The 22963-nt window shown below is 45.9% G+C and overlaps 1 protein-coding gene across 1 annotated transcript in view; it reads left to right on the plus strand.

Annotated features, from left to right (window-relative positions):
- Window positions 1–583: 583 nt before the first annotated feature.
- The window catches only part of LOC139386134 (collagen alpha-1(XXVI) chain-like), a 57781-nt gene continuing 35401 nt past the window's right edge, over window positions 584–22963 (plus strand). Inside the window, exons 1-3 of the mRNA XM_071131567.1 lie at window positions 584–976; window positions 1785–1907; window positions 2029–2132. Of these exons, the coding sequence (XP_070987668.1) occupies window positions 810–976; window positions 1785–1907; window positions 2029–2132 (394 nt within the window). The 5' untranslated portion in view covers window positions 584–809. The remainder of the gene's footprint in view (window positions 977–1784; window positions 1908–2028; window positions 2133–22963) is intronic.

A 22963-nucleotide genomic window follows, 5' to 3' on the forward strand; every position in this document is an offset into this window, starting at 1 on the left:
AAGTCTGCAAGGCTGTAATTGCTGCAAATGGAGGATTCTTTGACAAAGAAAGTTTGAAGGACACAATTACTATTTAAATTAAAAAATAATTATTTATAACCTTGTCAACGTCTTGACTATATTTCCTATTCATTTTGCAACTCATTTCATGTATGGTTTCATGAAAAACAAGGACATTTCTAAGTGACCCCAAACTTTTGAACGGTAGTGTATTTTACTGAAGGGAGGGCCATCCATTTTCATTTCTGAGAGATCCGATTTTCTCCAGGTTCCACTCATTATAAATAACGTACAGTCCCTAAAATGTGCCAGGATGTACTTTTATAATCCATAGGATTAAGTGAAACCGTTTTAATTCCTAGCAATTTAACCTTTATTCTAAATCGAAATTGTGAGAAGCAGCTGATCTAAATCCCAAAATCTCTCCTATTAAATGCGGTTCCGATGTGGTTTTCTACCTCACCAGATTTCTGCACGCTTTTTACGCGCACCAGCTACAGTAGATATCTGACTCCTTCATCCTCGCAGGGGGGTCCAACGTCAGAGAAGTGTTTAAAACGCAGATTATTCCCTGGGCATGGGTGTCAGTGTAATGCATTTTGACTTGAGTTATTGGATCTATCCAGCGCTCTGTCTTGTAGTCTGTACCATGGCGAACTCATAAACGCTGTACTGTTGACTACTACGGTGTATTTATTCCACATCTGAAAAAGATCTAACCCTTCGAAGAGATTCAAACTCTTATTTTTTTTATCAACGGAAGGCTACAGCAACTAGCGTTTTGGAACTCTGTGGAGACGCCATTGGCAATGACATCGCTCCCGTGCGCTCTGTGCATAATATGGATATGTCTGATCTGTCATTCGACGGGAACGGGATTTATTTACCAGTTTCCCGGAGTGACTGGCCAAAGCGTCAACTCGGAGCAGAGCGCGACCACAGGTTCACCAGGCAGCGGATCAAACATTCACCTCAGGTGAGCACATCATGACGCACGGAGAGAATTCATTGTGAGGATGGCCAGAATTTGCCAAAATGAAACATCATTTATTTACAATGTCACCATTGATAGAGAAATGTTTAATGTATGACTAAAACTATTCATTATCAGCACTGATATCAGATTTCTGGGGGAAAGGGGTAAGAGCTGATGCTTGCAGTTATTGTAGGATTTATATCTCCTATAGTGGATGAAGGGTTATTGTAGGATTTATATCTCCTATAGTGGATGAAGGGTTATTGTAGGGATGTATATCTCCTATAGTGGATGAAGGGTTATTGTAGGGATTTATATCTCCTATAGTGGATGAAGGGTTATTGTAGGATGTATATCTCCTATAGTGGATGAAGGGTTATTGTAGGGATGTATATCTCCTATAGTGGATGAAGGGTTATTGTAGGGATTTATATCTCCTATAGTGGATGAAGGGTTATTGTAGGGATGTATATCTCCTATAGTGGATGAAGGGTTATTGTAGGGATGTATATCTCCTATAGCGGATGAAGGGTTATTGTAGGGATGTATATCTCCTATAGTGGATTAAGGGTTATTGTAGGGATGTATATCTCCTATAGTGGATGAAGGGTTATTGTAGGGATGTATATCTCCTATAGTGGATGAAGGGTTATTGTAGGATGTATATCTCCTATAGTGGATGAAGGGTTATTGTAGGGATGTATAAAACATACACAGGATACGTTTTTAGAGTATTTGACAACCTTACATTGTGACCTGTGTTAGATGTTATGATAACAAGATTCATATGGTCTGTCTGTGACTACAGGAACTGGTGCCAGTACACTGTGTTGAGGACAGTGAAGTGCCAGGTGCACAATGGGACAGAGACCATGGTACAGAGAGTGTTTCAAGGCTGCCGCTGGCCAGGACCCTGCTCCAAACTCATCAGGTAGGACTGGACCTGACGACCCCAGAGTACAGTTTTGATATAAATGCCATCTTATAGTGTATATAGTAGCAATAGTTTACATGAAGATGTTCCTGTGTTGACCCTGTCCCTCCTCCGTCAGCTACAGGACCGTGGTCAGGCCGTCGTACAAGGTGGCCTATCGGCAGATCACGGCTCGGGAGTGGAGGTGCTGTCCTGGGTTTGTAGGAGATGAATGTCGAGAAGGTGAGCATTCACACTCATAATCATGCCCTCTATCTGTCCTCACCCTAATGTAAACCCATATAACCCTGTATCTTTCCTCACCCTAATGTAAACCCATATAACCCTCTATCTGTCCTCACCCTAATGTAAACCCGTATAACCCTCTATCTGTCCTCACCCTAATGTAAACCCGTATAACCCTCTATCTGTCCTCACCCTAATGTAAACCCGTATAACCCACTGGTTATAATCCTCTACCTGTTCTCCATTTCCTCAGGTGATAATGTTAGTTCGGCAAAGCAAACATTCTAAAAAAATACTGTATGTATTTGGTCAGAGTAATGTTTAATATACTGAGGGAAGGTCTTTTTTAAAGGTGTTAGCCAGTTGCTGTTGTACGGGGACTGTAACAGACTCAGACTTGACGTTAGTATGGCCGAGGAGGAATAAGGAATAAGAGCTGTTACCTGGCACACGAGGGAGAAAAGTAACTGTGAGAAGTACTGTAGTTATGATCGACTGCTGGTTGATATCCTGCTACATTACTGTAGGTTTGGGAACTTAAGGTGTGTTGAATTAAAAGTTGGGACCGAGGAGCCTGTTTTTATTTAGGAACATGTTCCCAAATTTAAAAAAAGGGGGGGGGGGGTTTGAAAGGTCTGCTGGAGGCTCTGTAGTTGTGTACATACTCCTCGGGTCTTTAATCAAGATGTTTTTGTGTCTGAGAGAGAGAGAGAGAGAGAGAGAGAGAGAGAGAGAGAGAGAGAGAGAGAGAGAGAGAGAGAGAGAGAGGGAGAGAGAGAGAGAGAGAGAGAGAGAGAGAGAGAGAGAGAGAGAGAGAGACAGAGAGACAGAGAGAGAGAGAGAGAGAGAGAGAGAGAGAGAGAGATGAGGTTGTCAGCTATTGTAGGCGCAGGAGATTTGTCAAAATGAAACATCATGTATTTACAACGTCACCATTGATAGAGAAATGATTAATGTATGACTAAAACTGTTGGTTATCAGCTCTGGTATCAGATTTCTGGGGGAAAAGGGGTAAGAGCTGATGCTTGCAGTTATTGTAGGATTTATATCTCCTATAGTGGATGAAGGGTTATTGTAGGATTTACATCTCCTATAGTGGATGAAGGGTTATTGTAGGATGTATATCTCCTATAGTGGATGAAGGGTTATTGTAGGATTTATATATCCTATAGTGGATGAAGGGTTATTGTAGGGATGTATAAAACATATACAGGATATGTTTTTAGAGTATTTGACAACCTTACATTGTGACCTGTGTTAGATGTTATGATAACAAGATCCACATGGTCTGTCTGTGATTACAGGATCCGGTCAGCAGGAGCAAGAGATGTTTCTCTTACTCCCCCTCCCCATATTTCCCCATTATAGTGAAAGGGTTGAAAAATAGGCTCTATGAACCATATAAAAACGAGGTAGAGAGTCTTGTAAAGCGTGAGGCGATAGGGAGGCAGGGCACCACAAACCTCAGGCTCCCAGTCCAGTAAAGAGATAGGTTGGACTTAGAGGAACTGCTCGAGACTTCCTGCCCAGTAAAAAGAGGTTGGACTGGGGGGAACCACTAGAAGCGGTCAGACTGGCTGAAAACAGAGTGGGAGGATGTGGAGTGTAGGCCCCAGCTCTCTTGTCTCCAGGGTTTAGTCTACTAAATATACCTTCACACTTTGGCAAGCACCACACTCACTTACTGCACACACAGAGCCTTCAGAAAGTATTCATACCCCTTGACTTATTCCACATTTTGTTGTGTTACAGTCTGAATTCTAAATTGATTTAAAAAAAACATTCGCTCATCGACACACAATACCCCATAATGACATCACAATACCCCATAATGACATCACAATACCCCATAATGACATCACAATACCCCATAATGACATCACAATACCCCATAATGACAAAGTAAAACATGTTTTTAGACATTTTAGTTAATTTATTGAAAATGTAATACAGAAATGTCTAATTTACATAAGTATTCACACCCCTGAGTCAATACACATTAGAATCACCTTTGGCAGCGATTACAGCTTAGTCTTTCTGGGTAAGTCTCTAAGAGCTTTGCACACCTGAATTGTACAATATTTACACATTATTCTTTAAAGAATTCTTCAAGCTCTGTTAAGTTTATTGTTAATCATTGCTAGACAGCCATTTTCAAGTCTTTCCATAGATTTTCAAGACGATTTTAAGTCAAAAGTGTTACTAGAGGCCAGTCAAGACCATTCAATGCTCCCGAGCGGCACAGCGGTCTAAGGCACTGCATCTCAGTGCTAGAGGCGTCACAACAGACACCCTGATTCAATTCCAAGCTGTATCACAACCAGCTGGTGATTGGGAGTCTCACAGGGCACATGTGGCCCAGCGTCGTCCAGGTGGTCTTCTTTGTGAGGCGTTGGGAGACCTCCCTGGTCCTTGTGGTTGAATCCGTGTTTGAAATTCACTGCTCGACTGAGGGACCTTACAGACAATTAATAACAAGGTGGTCATTCAAAAGGTATTTTCAACACTATTATTGCACACAGAGTGAGTCCACGTAACTTATTATGTGACTTGTTAAGCAAATGCTTACTCCTGAACTGATGTAGGCTTGCCATAACAAAAGGGTTGAATACTTATTGACACAAGACATTTACGGTTAGAATTTTTTATTTCGTCTATGACATTATAGGGTATTGATTTAGTGACAAAACATAAATTCAGGCTGTAAAATGTGGGAACAGTCAAGGGGTGTGAACACTTTCTGAAGGCCCTGTACATACAGCATCATACAATGAACATGAACTTAATGCTCCAGGGGCACCTTGCATCTTAGATTCGCACGCAAGTGCACACACACACACACACACACAGACACACACACACACACACGCACACACGCACGCACGCACACACACACACGCACGCACGCACGCACGCACACACACACACACACACACACACACACACACACAGGCAGGGCAGTGTCCAAGGCAGGGCAGTGTCCATTTTGTCAGGCCTCTCTGTTCACCTCTCTCCGAGACCAACAGCCTCGTGAATGAGAGAGGTGTGTTTTAAAGTCATAATAACCATTATTGATTGTGTCATTTAGCAACATTAGACATTAAACATCTCACTGGGTGAAAAAAACTGGTTGAATCAACTTTGTTTCCACGTCATTTTGTTGTTGAACTGACGTGGAAACAACGTTGATTCAACCAGTTTTTGGTCCTGTCTAACGTTGCTATGTTTTACAGCTCATTTCCTGCAGTTCTACACGTTGCCATCGGGCGGAGGCAAATGTTTGTAGTTTTTAATATGATAACTGATGATCAATGGGACCCACCACGGTCGGTAATTTGACCATGCTCACTACAAGTTTAGATAGCTGGCCGCTAGACTCATTTACCAATCTAAAATAAAATAGCTGACATGGGCTAATTCAGTGACTGCTGACGAACAACCATATTTCTAAATTGCACCTTGTGTATTCTACAATTTTAACTCTCAACAGTAAGTTGAGATCCCGACTGAGTTCCTAAAACAATATGTTATTATTATTTAGTGTTTTGTGGGTCTACAAAAGGGGGAGCAGTCTGTCAGTTGCCCGTCCCTGACCTAGACGATGCTTCATTGGAAAACAAAATGGTTGCAGGAGTGTAAGGAAGTAGTTGAGTTGTATAACCTTTGTTGAAATGTGTTTTCATGTACGAGGACAATCACATCCATATACAGAGAACTGGCCAATTCTCCTCTTCCCTGAGATGAGGTGTAAACCTCAGGGATGTCACTCACAGTCTGTTCCACATTCTGGAGTGTTGGATGTGGGATGAGACTGATTAAAGACAGAGTTTGGAGCGTTTCTCTATCGGTACTCGGCTCCATCGTGTCTCATTCATCGAAAAGCCCACTGATATCGCCAACTACTTTAATGACTTTCTCATTGGCAAGATCAGAAAACGTAGGGATGACATGCCAGCAACAAACGCTGACACTACACATACAAGTATATCGGATCAAATTATGAAAGACAAGAATTGTAATTCCACAAAGTCAGTGTGGAAGAGGTGAAACACTTATTGTGGACTATCAACAATGACAAGCCACTGGGGTCTGACAACTTGGATGGAAAATTACTGAGGGTGATAGCAGACAATGCTGCCACTCCTATTTGCCACATCTTCAATTTAAGCCTACTAGAAAGTGTGTGCCCTCAGGCTTGGAGGGAAGCTAAAGTCATTCAGAATACCCAAGAATAGTAAAGCCCCATTTACTGGCTCAAATAGCTGACCAACCAGCCTGTTACCAAACCTTAGTAAACTTCTAGAAAAAAATTGTTTCCTTTTGTAGTCCTTTTGGTTGTCTGTAGTCCTTTTGGTTGTCTGTAGTCCTTTTGGTTGTCTCTGTAGTCCTTTTGGTTGTCTCTGTAGTCCTTTTGGTTGTCTCTGTAGTCCTTTTGGTTGTCTGTAGTCCTTTTGGTTGTCTCTGTAGTCCTTTTGGTTGTCTCTGTAGTCCTTTTGGTTGTCTCTGTAGTCCCTTTGGTTGTCTCTGTAGTCCTTTTGGTTGTCTCTGTAGTCCCTTTGGTTGTCTGTAGTCCTTTTGGTTGTCTCTGTAGTCCTTTTGGTTGTCTGTAGTCCTTTTGGTTGTCTCTGTAGTCCTTTTGGTTGTCTCTGTAGTCCTTTTGGTTGTCTGTAGTCCTTTTGGTTGTCTCTGTAGTCCTTTTGGTTGTCTCTGTAGTCCTTTTGGTTGTCTGTAGTCCTTTTGGTTGTCTCTGTAGTCCTTTTGGTTGTCTCTGTAGTCCTTTTGGTTGTCTCTGTAGTCCTGTTGGTTGTCTCTGTAGTCCTTTTGGTTGTCTCTGTAGTCCTTTTGGTTGTCTCTGTAGTCCTTTTGGTTGTCTCTGTAGTCCTTTTGGTTGTCTCTGTAGTCCTTTTGGTTGTCTCTGTAGTCCTTTTGGTTGTCTGTAGTCCTTTTGTTTGTCTGTAGTCCTTTTGGTTTTCTGTAGTCCTTTTGGTTGTCTCTGTAGTCCTTTTGGTTGTCTGTAGTCCTTTTGGTTGTCTGTAGTCCTTTTGGTTGTCTCTGTAGTCCTTTTGGTTGTCTGTAGTCATTTTGGTTGTCTCTGTAGTCCTTTTGGTTGTCTGTAGTCCTTTTGGTTGTCTCTGTAGTCCTTTTGGTTGTCTGTAGTCCTTTTGGTTGTCTCTGTAGTCCTTTTGGTTGTCTCTGTAGTCCTTTTGGTTGTCTGTAGTCCTTTTGGTTGTCTCTGTAGTCCTTTTGGTTGTCTCTGTAGTCCTTTTGGTTGTCTGTAGTCCTTTTGGTTGTCTCTGTAGTCCTTTTGGTTGTCTGTAGTCCTTTTGGTTGTCTCTGTAGTCCTTTTGGTTGTCTGTAGTCCTTTTGGTTGTCTCTGTATTGATTTTGGTTGTCGGTAGTCCTTTTGGTTGTCTGTAGTCCTTTTGGTTGTCCGTAGTCCTTTTGGTTGTCTGTAGTCCTTTTGGTTGTTTGTAGTCCTTTTGGTTGTCTCTGTAGTCCTTTTGGTTGTCTGTAGTCCTTTTGGTTGTCTCTGTAGTCCTTTTGGTTGTCTGTAGTCCTTTTGGTTGTCTCTGTAGTCCTTTTGGTTGTCTGTAGTCCTTTTGGTTGTCTCTGTAGTCCTTTTGGTTGTCTCTGTAGTCCTTTTGGTTGTCTGTAGTCCTTTTGGTTGTCTCTGTAGTCCTTTTGGTTGTCTGTAGTCCTTTTGGTTGTCTCTGTAGTCCCTTTGGTTGTCTGTAGTCCTTTTGGTTGTCTCTGTATTGATTTTGGTTGTCGGTAGTCCTTTTGGTTGTCTGTAGTCCTTTTGGTTGTCCGTAGTCCTTTTGGTTGTCTGTAGTCCTTTTGGTTGTTTGTAGTCCTTTTGGTTGTCTCTGTAGTCCTTTTGGTTGTCTGTAGTCCTTTTGGTTGTCTCTGTAGTCCTTTTGGTTGTCTGTAGTCCTTTTGGTTGTCTCTGTAGTCCTTTTGGTTGTCTGTAGTCCTTTTGGTTGTCTCTGTAGTCCTTTTGGTTGTCTCTGTAGTCCTTTTGGTTGTCTGTAGTCCTTTTGGTTGTCTCTGTAGTCTTTTTGGTTTTCTCTGTAGTCCTTTTGGTTGTCTCTGTAGTCCTGTGGGTTGTCTGTAGTCCTTTTGGTTGTCTCTGTAGTCCTTTTGGTTGTCTCTGTAGTCCTTTTGGTTGTCTGTAGTCCTTTTGGTTGTCTCTGTAGTCCTTTTGGTTGTCTCTGTAGTCCTTTTGGTTGTCTCTGTAGTCCTTTTGGTTGTCTGTAGTCCTTTTGGTTGTCTCTGTAGTCCTTTTGGTTGTCTCTGTAGTCCTTTTGGTTGTCTGTAGTCCTTTTGGTTGTCTGTAGTCCTTTTGGTTTTCTGTAGTCCTTTTGGTTGTCTCTGTAGTCCTTTTGGTTGTCTCTGTAGTCCTTTTGGTTGTCTGTAGTCCTTTTGGTTGTCTGTAGTCCTTTTGGTTTTCTGTAGTCCTTTTGGTTGTCTCTGTAGTCCTTTTGGTTGTCTCTGTAGTCCTTTTGGTTGTCTGTAGTCCTTTTGGTTGTCTGTAGTCCTTTTGGTTGTCTCGCTAGTCCTTTTTGTTGTCTGTAGTCCTTTTGGTTGTCTCTGTAGTCCTTTTGGTTGTCTCTGTAGTCCTTTTGGTTGTCTCTGTAGTCCTTTTGGTTGTCTGTAGTCCTTTTGGTTGTCTCTGTAGTCCTTTTGGTTGTCTCTGTAGTCCTTTTGGTTGTCTCTGTAGTCCTTTTGGTTGTCTCTGAAGTCCTTTTGGTTGTCTCTGTAGTCCTTTTGGTTGTCTGTAGTCCTTTTGGTTGTCTCTGTAGTCCTTTTGGTTGTCTCTGTAGTCCTTTTGGTTGTCTCTGTAGTCCTTTTGGTTGTCTCTGAAGTCCTTTTGGTTGTCTGTAGTCCTTTTGGTTGTCTCTGTAGTCCTTTTGGTTGTCTCTGTAGTCCTTTTGGTTGTCTGTAGTCCTTTTGGTTGTCTCTGTAGTCCTTTTGGTTGTCTCTGTAGTCCTTTTGGTTGTCTCTGTAGTCCTTTTGGTTGTCCGTAGTCCTTTTGGTTGTCTCTGTATTGATTTTGGTTGTCGGTAGTCCTTTTGGTTGTCTGTAGTCCTTTTGGTTGTCCGTAGTCCTTTTGGTTGTCTGTAGTCCTTTTGGTTGTTTGTAGTCCTTTTGGTTGTCTCTGTAGTCCTTTTGGTTGTCTGTAGTCCTTTTGGTTGTCTCTGTAGTCCTTTTGGTTGTCTGTAGTCCTTTTGGTTGTCTCTGTAGTCCTTTTGGTTGTCTGTAGTCCTTTTGGTTGTCTCTGTAGTCCTTTTGGTTGTCTCTGTAGTCCTTTTGGTTGTCTGTAGTCCTTTTGGTTGTCTCTGTAGTCCTTTTGGTTGTCTGTAGTCCTTTTGGTTGTCTCTGTAGTCCCTTTGGTTGTCTGTAGTCCTTTTGGTTGTCTCTGTATTGATTTTGGTTGTCGGTAGTCCTTTTGGTTGTCTGTAGTCCTTTTGGTTGTCCGTAGTCCTTTTGGTTGTCTGTAGTCCTTTTGGTTGTTTGTAGTCCTTTTGGTTGTCTCTGTAGTCCTTTTGGTTGTCTGTAGTCCTTTTGGTTGTCTCTGTAGTCCTTTTGGTTGTCTGTAGTCCTTTTGGTTGTCTCTGTAGTCCTTTTGGTTGTCTGTAGTCCTTTTTGTTGTCTCTGTAGTCCTTTTGGTTGTCTCTGTAGTCCTTTTGGTTGTCTGTAGTCCTTTTGGTTGTCTCTGTAGTCTTTTTGGTTTTCTCTGTAGTCCTTTTGGTTGTCTCTGTAGTCCTGTGGGTTGTCTGTAGTCCTTTTGGTTGTCTCTGTAGTCCTTTTGGTTGTCTCTGTAGTCCTTTTGGTTGTCTGTAGTCCTTTTGGTTGTCTCTGTAGTCCTTTTGGTTGTCTCTGTAGTCCTTTTGGTTGTCTCTGTAGTCCTTTTGGTTGTCTGTAGTCCTTTTGGTTGTCTCTGTAGTCCTTTTGGTTGTCTCTGTAGTCCTTTTGGTTGTCTGTAGTCCTTTTGGTTGTCTGTAGTCCTTTTGGTTTTCTGTAGTCCTTTTGGTTGTCTCTGTAGTCCTTTTGGTTGTCGCTGTAGTCCTTTTGGTTGTCTGTAGTCCTTTTGGTTGTCTGTAGTCCTTTTGGTTGTCTCGGTAGTCCTTTTTGTTGTCTGTAGTCCTTTTGGTTGTCTCTGTAGTCCTTTTGGTTGTCTCTGTAGTCCTTTTGGTTGTCTCTGTAGTCCTTTTGGTTGTCTGTAGTCCTTTTGGTTGTCTCTGTAGTCCTTTTGGTTGTCTCTGTAGTCCTTTTGGTTGTCTCTGTAGTCCTTTTGGTTGTCTCTGAAGTCCTTTTGGTTGTCTCTGTAGTCCTTTTGGTTGTCTGTAGTCCTTTTGGTTGTCTCTGTAGTCCTTTTGGTTGTCTCTGTAGTCCTTTTGGTTGTCTCTGTAGTCCTTTTGGTTGTCTCTGAAGTCCTTTTGGTTGTCTGTAGTCCTTTTGGTTGTCTGTAGTCCTTTTGGTTGTCTGTAGTCCTTTTGGTTGTCTCTGTATTCATTTTGGTTGTCCGTAGTCCTTTTGGTTGTCTCTGTAGTCCTTTTGGTTGTCTCTGTAGTCCTGTTGGTTGTCTCTGTAGTCCTGTTGGTTGTCTCTGTAGTCACCATGCTGTTACCCAACAAACAGAAGTGATCCAAAATGTTTTTGGTTTGATGTGATTCTCTCTGGATTCATTTTGCAGGCCAGCCACCTGCCTTAGTTGGGTAGGAGGATTGAGTAGTCCCAACACATTGATTTAAAGCGGTAATCAGCAGTTGAAACAATAACAATTTCGGTAAACAGCTGAGTGATTGTGTTGGAGAAATGTAACCACTCTCAAGTTCATAGTCAGAGCTATGGATGGAAGGACTGACCACCCATGATATCAACACTATAGTTTTAAACATGTTTTGAGGCTATAGTGTTTGTTTACATTTTCTTTGTTTGCAAACATTGAGGTCAAAAAAAGCTTTCCACTGGGCACCAACTTTAATGGATGGAGCAACTGAGCACTTCCCCTGTAGGGTCAGTCTTGCATATACCTCCAATGGCTACGTAAAGGTTTTGGGAAGGTAAAATAATCCTAGATCAGTGCCATCGATGAGACACATTCTGTTGAGCCCCACTAATAAACTCTGAAGGCCAATACACCGTTTGCTCAGCCCTGTCTGTGTTGTCCTCTGGCGGCTGGGTCACGGTGGATATTTGAGAAGTCTCCTTATACATCAATCAAACTGCCGACTTGTTGTCCTCTCTCCACTTCGCTCCTTCTCTATCCTCCTCTCTCCTCCTCTCTCCTCTTCTCTCCTCCTCTTCGATCCTTCTCTATCCTCCTCTCTCCACTTCGCTCCTCTTCGCTCCTTCTCTATCCTCCTCTCTCCACTTCGCTCCTCTTCGATCCTTCTCTATCCTCCTCTCTCCTCTTCTCTCCTCCTCTTCGCTCCTTCTCTATCCTCCTCTCTCCTCTTCTCTATTTCCTCTTTCCTCCTCTCTACTCTTCCTCTCTCCTCCTCTCTCCTCCTCTCTCCCCCTCTCTCCTCCTCTCTCCCCCTCTCTCCCCTCCTCTCTTCTCTTCTCTCCTTTCTCCTCCTCTCTCCCCCTCTCTCCTCCTCTCTCCTCTTCTCTACTCCTCTTTCTTCCTCTCTCCTCCTCTCTCACCCTCTCTCCCCTCCTCTCTCCTCTTCTCTCCTCCTCTTTCCTCCTCTCTACTCTCCCTCTCTCCTCCTCTCTCCTCCTCTATCCCCCTCTCTCCTCCTCTCTCTTCTTCTCTCCTCCTATCTCATCCTCCCTCCCTCTCTCTCTTCTATCCTCCCCTCTCCTCCTCTTTCTTCCTCTTCTCCTCCTCTCCTCCTCTCTCTCCCACTCTCTCCTCCTCTCTCCTCCTTTCTCCTCCTCTGTCTTTTATCCTCCTCTCTCCTCCTCTCCTCCTCTCTCCTCCTCTCTCTCCTCCTCTCTCCCACTCTCTACTCCTCTCTCCTCCTCTCTCTCCTCCTCTCTCCTCTTCTCTCCTTTCTCCTCCTCTCTCTTCTTCTATCCTCCTCTCTCCTCCTTTCTCCTCCTCTGTGTTTTATCGTCCTCTCTCCTCCTCTCCTCCTCTCTCCTCCTCTCTCTTCTTCTATCCTCCTCTCTATTCCTCTCTCTTCTTCTATCCTCCTCTCTCCTCCTTTCTCATCCTCTGTCTTTTATCCTCCTCTCTCCTCCTCTCCTCCTCTCTCCTCCTCTCCTCCTCTCTCTTCTTCTATCCTCCTCTCTCTTCCTCTCTCTTCTTCTTTCCTCCTCTCTCCTCCTTTCTCCTCCTCTGTCTTTTATCCACCTCTCTCCTCCTCTCTCCTCCTCTCTTTCCTCCTCTCTCCTCCTCCTCTCTCTTCCTCTCTCTTCTTCTATCCTCCTCTCTCTTCCTCTCTCTTCTTCTATCCTCCTCTCTCCTCCTTTCTCCTCCTCTGTCTTTTATCCTCCTCTCTCCTCCTCTCCTCCTCTCTCCTCCTTTCTCTTCTTCTATCCTCCTCTCTCCTCCTCTCTCCTCCTCCTCTCTCCTGCTCTCTCTTCTTCTATCCTCCTCTCTCCTCCTCTCTCTTCTTCTACCCTCCTCTCTCCTCCTCTCTCCTCTTCTCTCTCCTCCTCTTTCTCCTCCTCTCTCCTGCTCTCTCTTCTTCTATCCTCCTCTCTCCTCCTCTCTCTCATCCTCTCTCTTCCTCTCTCTTCTTCTATCCTCCTCTCTCCTCTTCTCTCTCCTTCTCCCCCCCCCTCTCTCCTCCTCCTCTCTCCTGCTCTCTCTTCTTCTATCCTCCTCTCTCCTCTCTCTTCTTCTATCCTCCTCTCTCCTCTCTCTTCTTCTATCCTCCTCTCTCCTCCTCTCTCTCTTCCTCTCTCCTCCTCTCTCTATTCCTCTCTACACCTCCTCTCTCCTGCTCTCTTTTCTTCTATCCTCCTCTCTCTTCCTCTCTCCTCTTCTATACTCCTCTCTCCTCCTCTCTCCTCTTCTCTCTCCTCCTCTCTCTCCTCCTCTCTCCTCCTCCTCTCTCCTGCTCTCTCTTCTTCTATCCTCCTCTCTCCTGCTCTCTCTTCTTCTATCCTCCTCTCTCTTCCGCTCTCTTCTTCTATCCTCCTCTCTCCTCCTCTCTCCTCTTCTCTCTCCTCCTCTCTCTCCTCCTCTCTCCTCCTCCTCTCTCCTGCTCTCTCTTCTTCTATCCTCCTCTCTCCTCCTCTCTCTTCTTCTATCCTCCTCTCTCCTCCTTTCTCCTCCTCTGTGTTTTATCGTCCTCTCTCCTCCTCTCCTCCTCTCTCCTCCTCTCTCTTCTTCTATCCTCCTCTCTATTCCTCTCTCTTCTTCTATCCTCCTCTCTCCTCCTTTCTCCTCCTCTGTCTTTTATCCTCCTCTCTCCTCCTCTCCTCCTCTCTCCTCCTCTCCTCCTCTCTCTTCTTCTATCCTCCTCTCTCTTCCTCTCTCTTCTTCTTTCCTCCTCTCTCCTCCTTTCTCCTCCTCTGTCTTTTATCCACCTCTCTCCTCCTCTCTCCTCCTATCTTTCCTCCTCTCTCCTCCTCCTCTCTCTTCCTCTCTCTTCTTCTATCCTCCTCTCTCCTCCTTTCTCCTCCTCTGTCTTTTATCCTCCTCTCTCCTCCTCTCCTCCTCTCTCCTCCTTTCTCTTCTTCTATCCTCCTCTCTCCTCCTCTCTCTCCTCCTCTCTCCCACTCTCTACTCCTCTCTCCTCCTCTCTCTCCTCCTCTCTCCTCTTCTCTCCTTTCTCCTCCTCTCTCTTCTTCTATCCTCCTCTCTCCTCCTTTCTCCTCCTCTGTGTTTTATCGTCCTCTCTCCTCCTCTCCTCCTCTCTCCTCCTCTCTCTTCTTCTATCCTCCTCTCTATTCCTCTCTCTTCTTCTATCCTCCTCTCTCCTCCTTTCTCCTCCTCTGTCTTTTATCCTCCTCTCTCCTCCTCTCCTCCTCTCTCCTCCTCTCCTCCTCTCTCTTCTTCTATCCTCCTCTCTCTTCCTCTCTCTTCTTCTTTCCTCCTCTCTCCTCCTTTCTCCTCCTCTGTCTTTTATCCACCTCTCTCCTCCTCTCTCCTCCTATCTTTCCTCCTCTCTCCTCCTCCTCTCTCTTCCTCTCTCTTCTTCTATCCTCCTCTCTCCTCCTTTCTCCTCCTCTGTCTTTTATCCTCCTCTCTCCTCCTCTCCTCCTCTCTCCTCCTTTCTCTTCTTCTATCCTCCTCTCTCCTCCTCTCTCTCCTCCTCTCTCCCACTCTCTACTCCTCTCTCCTCCTCTCTCTCCTCCTCTCTCCTCTTCTCTCCTTTCTCCTCCTCTCTCTTCTTCTATCCTCCTCTCTCCTCCTTTCTCCTCCTCTGTGTTTTATCGTCCTCTCTCCTCCTCTCCTCCTCTCTCCTCCTCTCTCTTCTTCTATCCTCCTCTCTATTCCTCTCTCTTCTTCTATCCTCCTCTCTCCTCCTTTCTCATCCTCTGTCTTTTATCCTCCTCTCTCCTCCTCTCCTCCTCTCTCCTCCTTTCTCTTCTTCTATCCTCCTCTCTCCTCCTCTCTCTCCTCCTCTCTCCCACTCTCTACTCCTCTCTCCTCCTCTCTCTCCTCCTCTCTCCTCTTCTCTCCTTTCTCCTCCTCTCTCTTCTTCTATCCTCCTCTCTCCTCCTTTCTCCTCCTCTGTGTTTTATCGTCCTCTCTCCTCCTCTCCTCCTCTCTCCTCCTCTCTCTTCTTCTATCCTCCTCTCTATTCCTCTCTCTTCTTCTATCCTCCTCTCTCCTCCTTTCTCATCCTCTGTCTTTTATCCTCCTCTCTCCTCCTCTCCTCCTCTCTCCTCCTCTCCTCCTCTCTCTTCTTCTATCCTCCTCTCTCTTCCTCTCTCTTCTTCTTTCCTCCTCTCTCCTCCTTTCTCCTCCTCTGTCTTTTATCCACCTCTCTCCTCCTCTCTCCTCCTCTCTTTCCTCCTCTCTCCTCCTCCTCTCTCTTCCTCTCTCTTCTTCTATCCTCCTCTCTCTTCCTCTCTCTTCTTCTATCCTCCTCTCTCCTCCTTTCTCCTCCTCTGTCTTTTATCCTCCTCTCTCCTCCTCTCCTCCTCTCTCCTCCTTTCTCTTCTTCTATCCTCCTCTCTCCTCCTCTCTCCTCCTCCTCTCTCCTGCTCTCTCTTCTTCTATCCTCCTCTCTCCTCCTCTCTCTTCTTCTCTCCTCCTCTCTCCTCCTCTCTCTTCTTCTACCCTCCTCTCTCCTCCTCTCTCCTCTTCTCTCTCCTCCTCTTTCTCCTCCTCTCTCCTGCTCTCTCTTCTTCTATCCTCCTCTCTCCTCCTCCTCTCTCATCCTCTCTCTTCCTCTCTCTTCTTCTATCCTCCTCTCTCCTCTTCTCTCTCCTTCTCCCCCCCCCCTCTCTCCTCCTCCTCTCTCCTGCTCTCTCTTCTTCTATCCTCCTCTCTCCTCTCTCTTCTTCTATCCTCCTCTCTCCTCTCTCTTCTTCTATCCTCCTCTCTCCTCCTCTCTCTCTTCCTCTCTCCTCCTCTCTCTATTCCTCTCTACACCTCCTCTCTCCTGCTCTCTTTTCTTCTATCCTCCTCTCTCTTCCTCTCTCCTCTTCTATCCTCCTCTCTCCTCCTCTCTCCTCTTCTCTCTCCTCCTCTCTCTCCTCCTCTCTCCTCCTCCTCTCTCCTGCTCTCTCTTCTTCTATCCTCCTCTCTCCTGCTCTCTCTTCTTCTATCCTCCTCTCTCTTCCGCTCTCTTCTTCTATCCTCCTCTCTCCTCCTCTCTCCTCCTCCTCTCTCCTGCTCTCTCTTCTTCTATCCTCCTCTCTCCTGCTCTCTCTTCTTCTATCCTCCTCTCTCTTCCTCTCTCTTCTTCTATCCTCCTCTCTCCTCCTCTCTCTCCTCCTCTCTCTTCTTCTATCCTCCTCTCTCCTCATCTCTCCTCTTCTCTCTCCTCCTCTCTCCTCCTCTCTCTTCCTCCTTTCTCCTCCTCTCTCCTCCTCCTCTCTCCTCATCTCTCCTCCTCTCTCCTCCTCCTCTCTCCTCCTCTCTTTTCCTCCTCTCTCCTCCTCTCTCCTCCTCCTCCTCTCTCCTCCTCTCCTCCGCCTCTCTCCTGCTCTCTCTCCTCCTATCTCATCCTCTCTCTCCTCCTCTCTCTCCTCCTCTCTCCTCCTCTCTCCTCCTCCTCTCTCCTCCTCCTCTCTCCTCCTCTCTCTCCTCCTCTCTCCTCCTCCTCTCTCCTCCTCTCTCCTCCTCCTCTCTCCTGCTCTCTCTCCTCCTCTCTCATCCTCTCTCTCCTCCTCTCTCCTCCTCTCTCTCCTCCTCTCTCCTCCCTCCTCCTCCTCTCTCCTCCTCTCTCCTCCTCTCTCTCCTCCTCTCTCCTCCTCTCTCTCCTCCTCTCTCCTCCTCTTTCTCCTCCTCTCTCCTCCTCCTCTTTCTCTTCTGTCCTTCCTCTTTTCTTCTTCTTTTAGCCTTATTCCCTTTACTCTCATCTTCCTCTCTATAAAATAAACTCATCTTCCTCTCTATAAAATAAACTCATCTTCCTCTCTATAAAATAAACTCATCTTCCTCTCTATAAAATAAACTCATCTTCCTCTCTATAAAATAAACTCATCTTCCTCTCTATAAAATAAACTCATCTTCCTCTCTATAAAATAAACTCATCTTCCTCTCTATAAAATAAACTCATCTTCCTCTCTATAAAATAAACTCATCTTCCTCTCTATAAAATAAACTCATCTTCCTCTCTATAAAATAACCCACCATATATCCTTTTGTTCGCAATCAATGTTTCTACAATGGATTTTTGCTGAGGCAGGAAAAATGTGTGTATGTGTGTGTGTTTCCTGCTTGTGTGTACATGGGTCAGTGTGTGTAGTGCAGACACATGACGGCATGGAAAACATTTGGGAGAAATGTGGAAGTAATTTAGCTGCCGTTGGCCCCTGTCTCTTCTCCACTTTGTCGTAGCGGCACCTTGATGCCTATCTCCACACATTAACAAGGTAATGGGGCTGTGTGAGAAGGAAGTTATGTAGCAACAATGCCAGGACCTAACCCGGAGTCGCCTTACTGGCAACTAAATAAAACTCCCACATACTACCAAAACTTCACCAACACTTACTGAATAGACAACCTCTAAACTCCTGCATACTCTACCAAAACTTCACCAACACTTACTGAATAGACAACCTCTAAACTCCCACATACTCTACCAAAACTTCACCAACATTTACTGAATAGACAACCTCTTAACTCCCACATACTCTACCAAAACTTCACCAACACTTACTGAATAGACAACCTCTAAACTATTTTACCAAAACTTCAGCAACACTTACTTTGGAGATAATCTTTCTATTCCCAAATCCTGTCAAGAGAAGTGAATATATTCCCATGTACTCTGCTAACCTGCAGGTTACCCTGAATAATTTCCACAGCTTAACACCCAGGATGAACTTCATGCAAATGAGGGAGGACATAAAGGATATGAAGATCCATTAAGGAGAAATTATTCGGCTGTCAATCATTTATTCCTGTAACGCTATGGGGGGGCTTTGCTCGGGCACGTTTACGAGTTTTGTAGGATTTAATATTGGCAGCGCTTCATAGTTCCATTAGTCATTCAACACCTCTCCTCTCTAGCTCTCATTGTCTCTCCTCCTCCCTCAGCTTTTCCTTTCCTCTCTTCCTCCCTCAGCTCTCCCTTCCTCTCCTCCTCCCTCAGCTCTCCCTTCCTCTCCTCCTCCCTCAGCTCTCCCTTCCTCTCCTCCTCCCTAAGCTCTCCCTTCCTCGCCTCCATCCTTCACTATCCCTTCCTCTTCTCTCTCAGCTCTCCCTTCCTCTCCTCCTCCCTCAGCTCTCCCTTCCTCTCCTCCCTCAGCACTCCCTTCCTCTCGTCCCTCAGCTCTCCCTATTCTCTCCTTCCCTGGGTTCTCCTTTTCATATCTCTCTCCCTGTCCATCTCTAACTACCCTCTCTCTCTCTCTCTCTCTCTCCTACATTCAGTCTTTCCTCTCTTCTCAGTTAAAGTGATAAAACAGCACCATATCCCCCATGTGAGAGGGCATGATAAGTAATGTCTCTGTTTCTGGCTGTTCTGAGAGCAGACAAAAGCTAGACAGTTACCATTGACCCCACGGTGTTTGGGGAGAGCCATACCTGGTCCTGGACCTGTCAGTCTGTCTGTGTTCTAAGGGCATCTATCTGAGCAGTCCGTAGTTGTAGTGTCCTGGGCCAGATGATGTGTGGATCAACAGTCTGTAGTTGTAGTGTCCTGGGCCAGATGATGTGTGGATCAACAGTCACCTCAGTCACCGACTTCATCAATAAGTGCATCGACGACGTCGTCCCCACAGTAACTATATGTACATATCCCAACCAGAAGCCATGGATAGAGCTAGAGCTGCTGCTTTCAAGGAGTGGAACACGAATCCGGATGCTTGTAGAAATCCCGTTATGTCCTCAGATGAGCCATCAAGCAGGCAAAGCATCAAGACAGGACTAAGATTGAATCCTACTACACCAGTTCTGACGCTTGTCGGATGTGGCATGGCTTGCAAACTATTACGGACTACAAAGGGAAACCCAGCCGTGAGCTGCCCAGTGATGCGAGCCTAACAACTCCATTCAATTTACAATCCAAAATAGATACTTCTGTTCTAGATTGATAAACAGCCCTATATATAGATGTCCTAGCCTACCTCTTTCAGGTAATACATTCAATTTAGTATTATCCGTATATTTAGCTAATTAATGATGGGTTATGCATAATAAGCTTCTAACTTATAGCCTCTGTCTTTTGCACAATAAGCAAGCACCTGTGGCCTCTCTCCTTAAAAAACACTCCTTAGCTCTTGTAGTCCCTTGCAAGAACAACTTGCTGGATATCATTTTGTTTAGCGTTTCTTATACAAATAAACTTTGAAAAGGGAGGCAAGCTCTTTTGTTCCTGTATGTTAAATATGTCAAACAAAAGAACGGATGGTTTGAAAGGAGAGCGAATGCCGATGGCGGTAGGCTATAACAGTTATTTATTCAGACCCACAATAATTCCGAATTTGTGAAGAGAAGTGAAAGCATTTTGCATCTAATTCTAGTCCTATGTTATTCAAGGATGTCATTGGAATGATGAAGATAAGGACAACGAAAAGTATTTAATTTAACGTTTGAAGGCGAGGAGGGAATGAAACAATAATAGTGAGAGAAAGAGAAGGTATCGGCGAGGGAGAGCGGGAGCATGCGTGACAGGTTGCGTTGTCAACTGACGTGAATTCAACGTAAAATCAAGAAAACATTTTACCATGATTTAGGTTAAAAGTTGGGTGAAAAGATACTAAATTCCCTTATGTTGATGACTGTATGCAAATCTAATCTGTTTTACACGTTGAATTGACGTGTTGTTGACGTGTTGTTGACGTGTTGTTGACGTGTTGTTGACGTGTTGTGTTGACGTGTTGTTGACGTGTTGTTGACGTGTTGTTGACGTGTTGTTGACGTGTTGTGTTGACGTGTTGTTGACGTGTTGTTGACGTGTTGTTGACGTGTTGTTGACGTGTTGTTGACGTGTTGTTGACGTGTTGTGTTGACGTGTTGTTGACGTGTTGTTGACGTGTTGTGTTGACGTGTTGTTGACGTGTTGTTGACGTGTCGTTGACTTGTCGTTGACGTGTTGTTGACGTGTTGTGTTGACGTGGAAACAACGTTGATTAAACCAAGTGGGTGGCTTTGGTCATGAGCTTTAGATTTCTTTAATTTAACGTTTATTTATATTCAACTAAGCAAGTCAGTGAAGAACAAATTCTTATTTACATTGGTGTTCTAGGAACAGTGAGTTAACTGCCTTGTTCAGGGGCAGAACGACAGATTTTTACCTTGTCAGCTCGGGGATTCGCTCTAACCACTAGGCTACCTGCCTCTAACCACTAGACTACCTGCCTCTAACCACTAGGCTACCTGCCTCTAACCACTAGGCTACCTGCCTCTAAACACTAGGCTGCCCCCTCTAACCACTAGGCTACCTGCCTCCTCTAACCACTAGGCTACCTGCCTCTAACCACTGGACTACCTGCCTCCTCTAACCACTAGGCTACCTGCCTCCTCTAACCACTAGGCTACCTGCCTCTAACCACTAGGCTACCTGCCTCTCTAACCACTAGTCTACCTGCCTCTAACCACTAGGCTACCTGCCTCCTCTAACCACTAGGCTACCTGCCTCTAACCACTAGGCTACCTGCCTCTAACCACTAGCATACCTGCCTCTAACCACTAGGCTACCTGCCTCTAACCACTAGGCTACCTGCCAACCTGCCTCTAACCACTAGGCTACCTGTCTCCTCTAACCACTAGGCTACCTTCCTCCTCTAACCACTAGGCTACCTGCCTCTAACCACTAGGCTACCTGCCTCTCTAACCACTAGCCTACCTGCCTCTCTAAACACTAGACTACCTGCCTCTAACCACTAGGCTACCTGCCTCTAACCACTAGGCTACCTGCCTCTAACCACTAGGCTACCTGCCTCCTCTAACCACTAGGCTACCTGCCTCTAACCACTGGGCTACCTGCCTCTAACCACTAGGCTACCTGCCTCCTCTAACCACTAGGCTACCTACCTCTAACCACTAGGCTACCTGCCTCTAACCACTAGGCTACCAGCCTCTAACCACTAGGCTACCTGCCTCTAACCACTAGGCTACCAGCCTCTAACCACTAGGCTACCAGCCTCTAACCACTAGGCTACCTGCCTCTAACCACTAGGCTACCTGCCTCCTCTAACCACTAGGCTACCTGCCTCTAACCACTGGACTACCTGCCTCCTCTAACCACTAGGCTACCTGCCTCCTCTAACCACTAGGCTACCTGCGTCTAACCACTAGGCTACCTGCCTCTAACCACTAGGCTACCTGCCTCTCTAACCACTAGCCTACCTGCCTCTCTAAACACTAGGCTACCTGCCTCTAACCACTAGGCTACCTGCCTCTAACCACTAGGCTACCTGCCTCCTCTAACCACTAGGCTACCTGCCTCTAACCAATGGGCTACCTGCCTCTAACCACTAGGCTACCTGCCTCCTCTAACCACTAGGCTACCTACCTCTAACCACTAGGCTACCTGCCTCCTCTAACCACTAGCCTACCTGCCTCCTCTAACCACTAGGCTACCTGCCTCTAACCACTAGCATACCTGCCTCTAACCACTAGCCTACCTGCCTCTAACCACTAGCCTACCTGCCTCTAATCACTAGCCTACCTGCCTCTAACCACTAGCCTACCTGCCTCTAACCACTAGGCTACCTGCCTCTAACCACTAGGCTACCTGCCTACCTGCCTCTAACCACTAGGCTACCTGTCTCCTCTAACCACTAGGCTACCTTCCTCCTCTAACCACTAGGCTACCTGCCTCTAACCACTAGGCTACCTGCCTCTAACCACTAGACTACCTGCCTCCTCTAACCACTAGGCTACCTGCCTCTAACCACTATGCTACCTGCCTCTAACCACTAGACTACCTTCCTCCTCTAACCACTAGACTACCTTCCTCTTCTAACCACTAGACTACCTGCCTCTAACCACTAGACTACCTTCCTCCTCTAACCACTAGACTACCTTCCTCTTCTAACCACTAGACTACCTGCCTCTAACCACTAGACTACCTTCCTCCTCTAACCACTAGACTACCTTCCTCTTCTAACCACTAGACTACCTGCCTCTAACCACTAGACTACCTTCCTCCTCTAACCACTAGACTACCTTCCTCTTCTAACCACTAGACTACCTGCCTCTAACCACTAGACTACCTTCCTCCTCTAACCACTAGACTACCTTCCTCCTCTAACCACTAGGCTACCTACCTGTCTCCTCTAACCACTAGACTACCTTCCTCCTCTAACCACTAGACTACCTTCCTCTTCTAACCACTAGACTACCTTCCTCTTCTAACCACTAGACTACCTTCCTCTTCTAACCACTAGACTACCTGCCTCTAACCACTAGACTACCTTCCTCCTCTAACCACTAGACTACCTTCCTCCTCTAACCACTAGGGTACCTGCCTCCTCTAACCACTAGGCTACCTGCCTCTAACCACTAGGCTACCTGCCTCTCTAACCACTAGTCTACCTGCCTCTAACCACTAGGCTACCTGCCTCCTCTAACCACTAGGCTACCTGCCTCTAACCACTAGGCTACCTGCCTCTAACCACTAGGCTACCTGCCTCTAACCACTAGGCTACCAGCCTCTAACCACTAGGCTACCAGCCTCTAACCACTAGGCTACCTGCCTCTAACCACTAGGCTACCTGCCTCCCCTAACCACTAGGCTACCTGCCTCCTCTAACCACTAGACTACCTTCCTCCTCTAACCACTAGACTACCTTCCTCCTCTAACCACTAGGCTACCTACCTGTCTCCTCTAACCACTAGACTACCTTCCTCCTCTAACCACTAGACTACCTTCCTCTTCTAACCACTAGACTACCTTCCTCTTCTAACCACTAGACTACCTGCCTCTAACCACTAGACTACCTTCCTCCTCTAACCACTAGACTACCTTCCTCCTCTAACCACTAGGGTACCTGCCTCCTCTAACCACTAGGCTACCTGCCTCTAACCACTAGGCTACCTGCCTCTCTAACCACTAGTCTACCTGCCTCTAACCACTAGGCTACCTGCCTCCTCTAACCACTAGGCTACCTGCCTCTAACCACTAGGCTACCTGCCTCTAACCACTAGGCTACCTGCCTCTAACCACTAGGCTACCAGCCTCTAACCACTAGGCTACCAGCCTCTAACCACTAGGCTACCTGCCTCTAACCACTAGGCTACCTGCCTCCCCTAACCACTAGGCTACCTGCCTCCTCTAACCACTAGGCTACCT

Source organism: Oncorhynchus clarkii, chromosome 27 (genome assembly GCF_045791955.1).
Source record: "Oncorhynchus clarkii lewisi isolate Uvic-CL-2024 chromosome 27, UVic_Ocla_1.0, whole genome shotgun sequence".
NCBI classification, from domain to species: domain Eukaryota; kingdom Metazoa; phylum Chordata; class Actinopteri; order Salmoniformes; family Salmonidae; genus Oncorhynchus; species Oncorhynchus clarkii.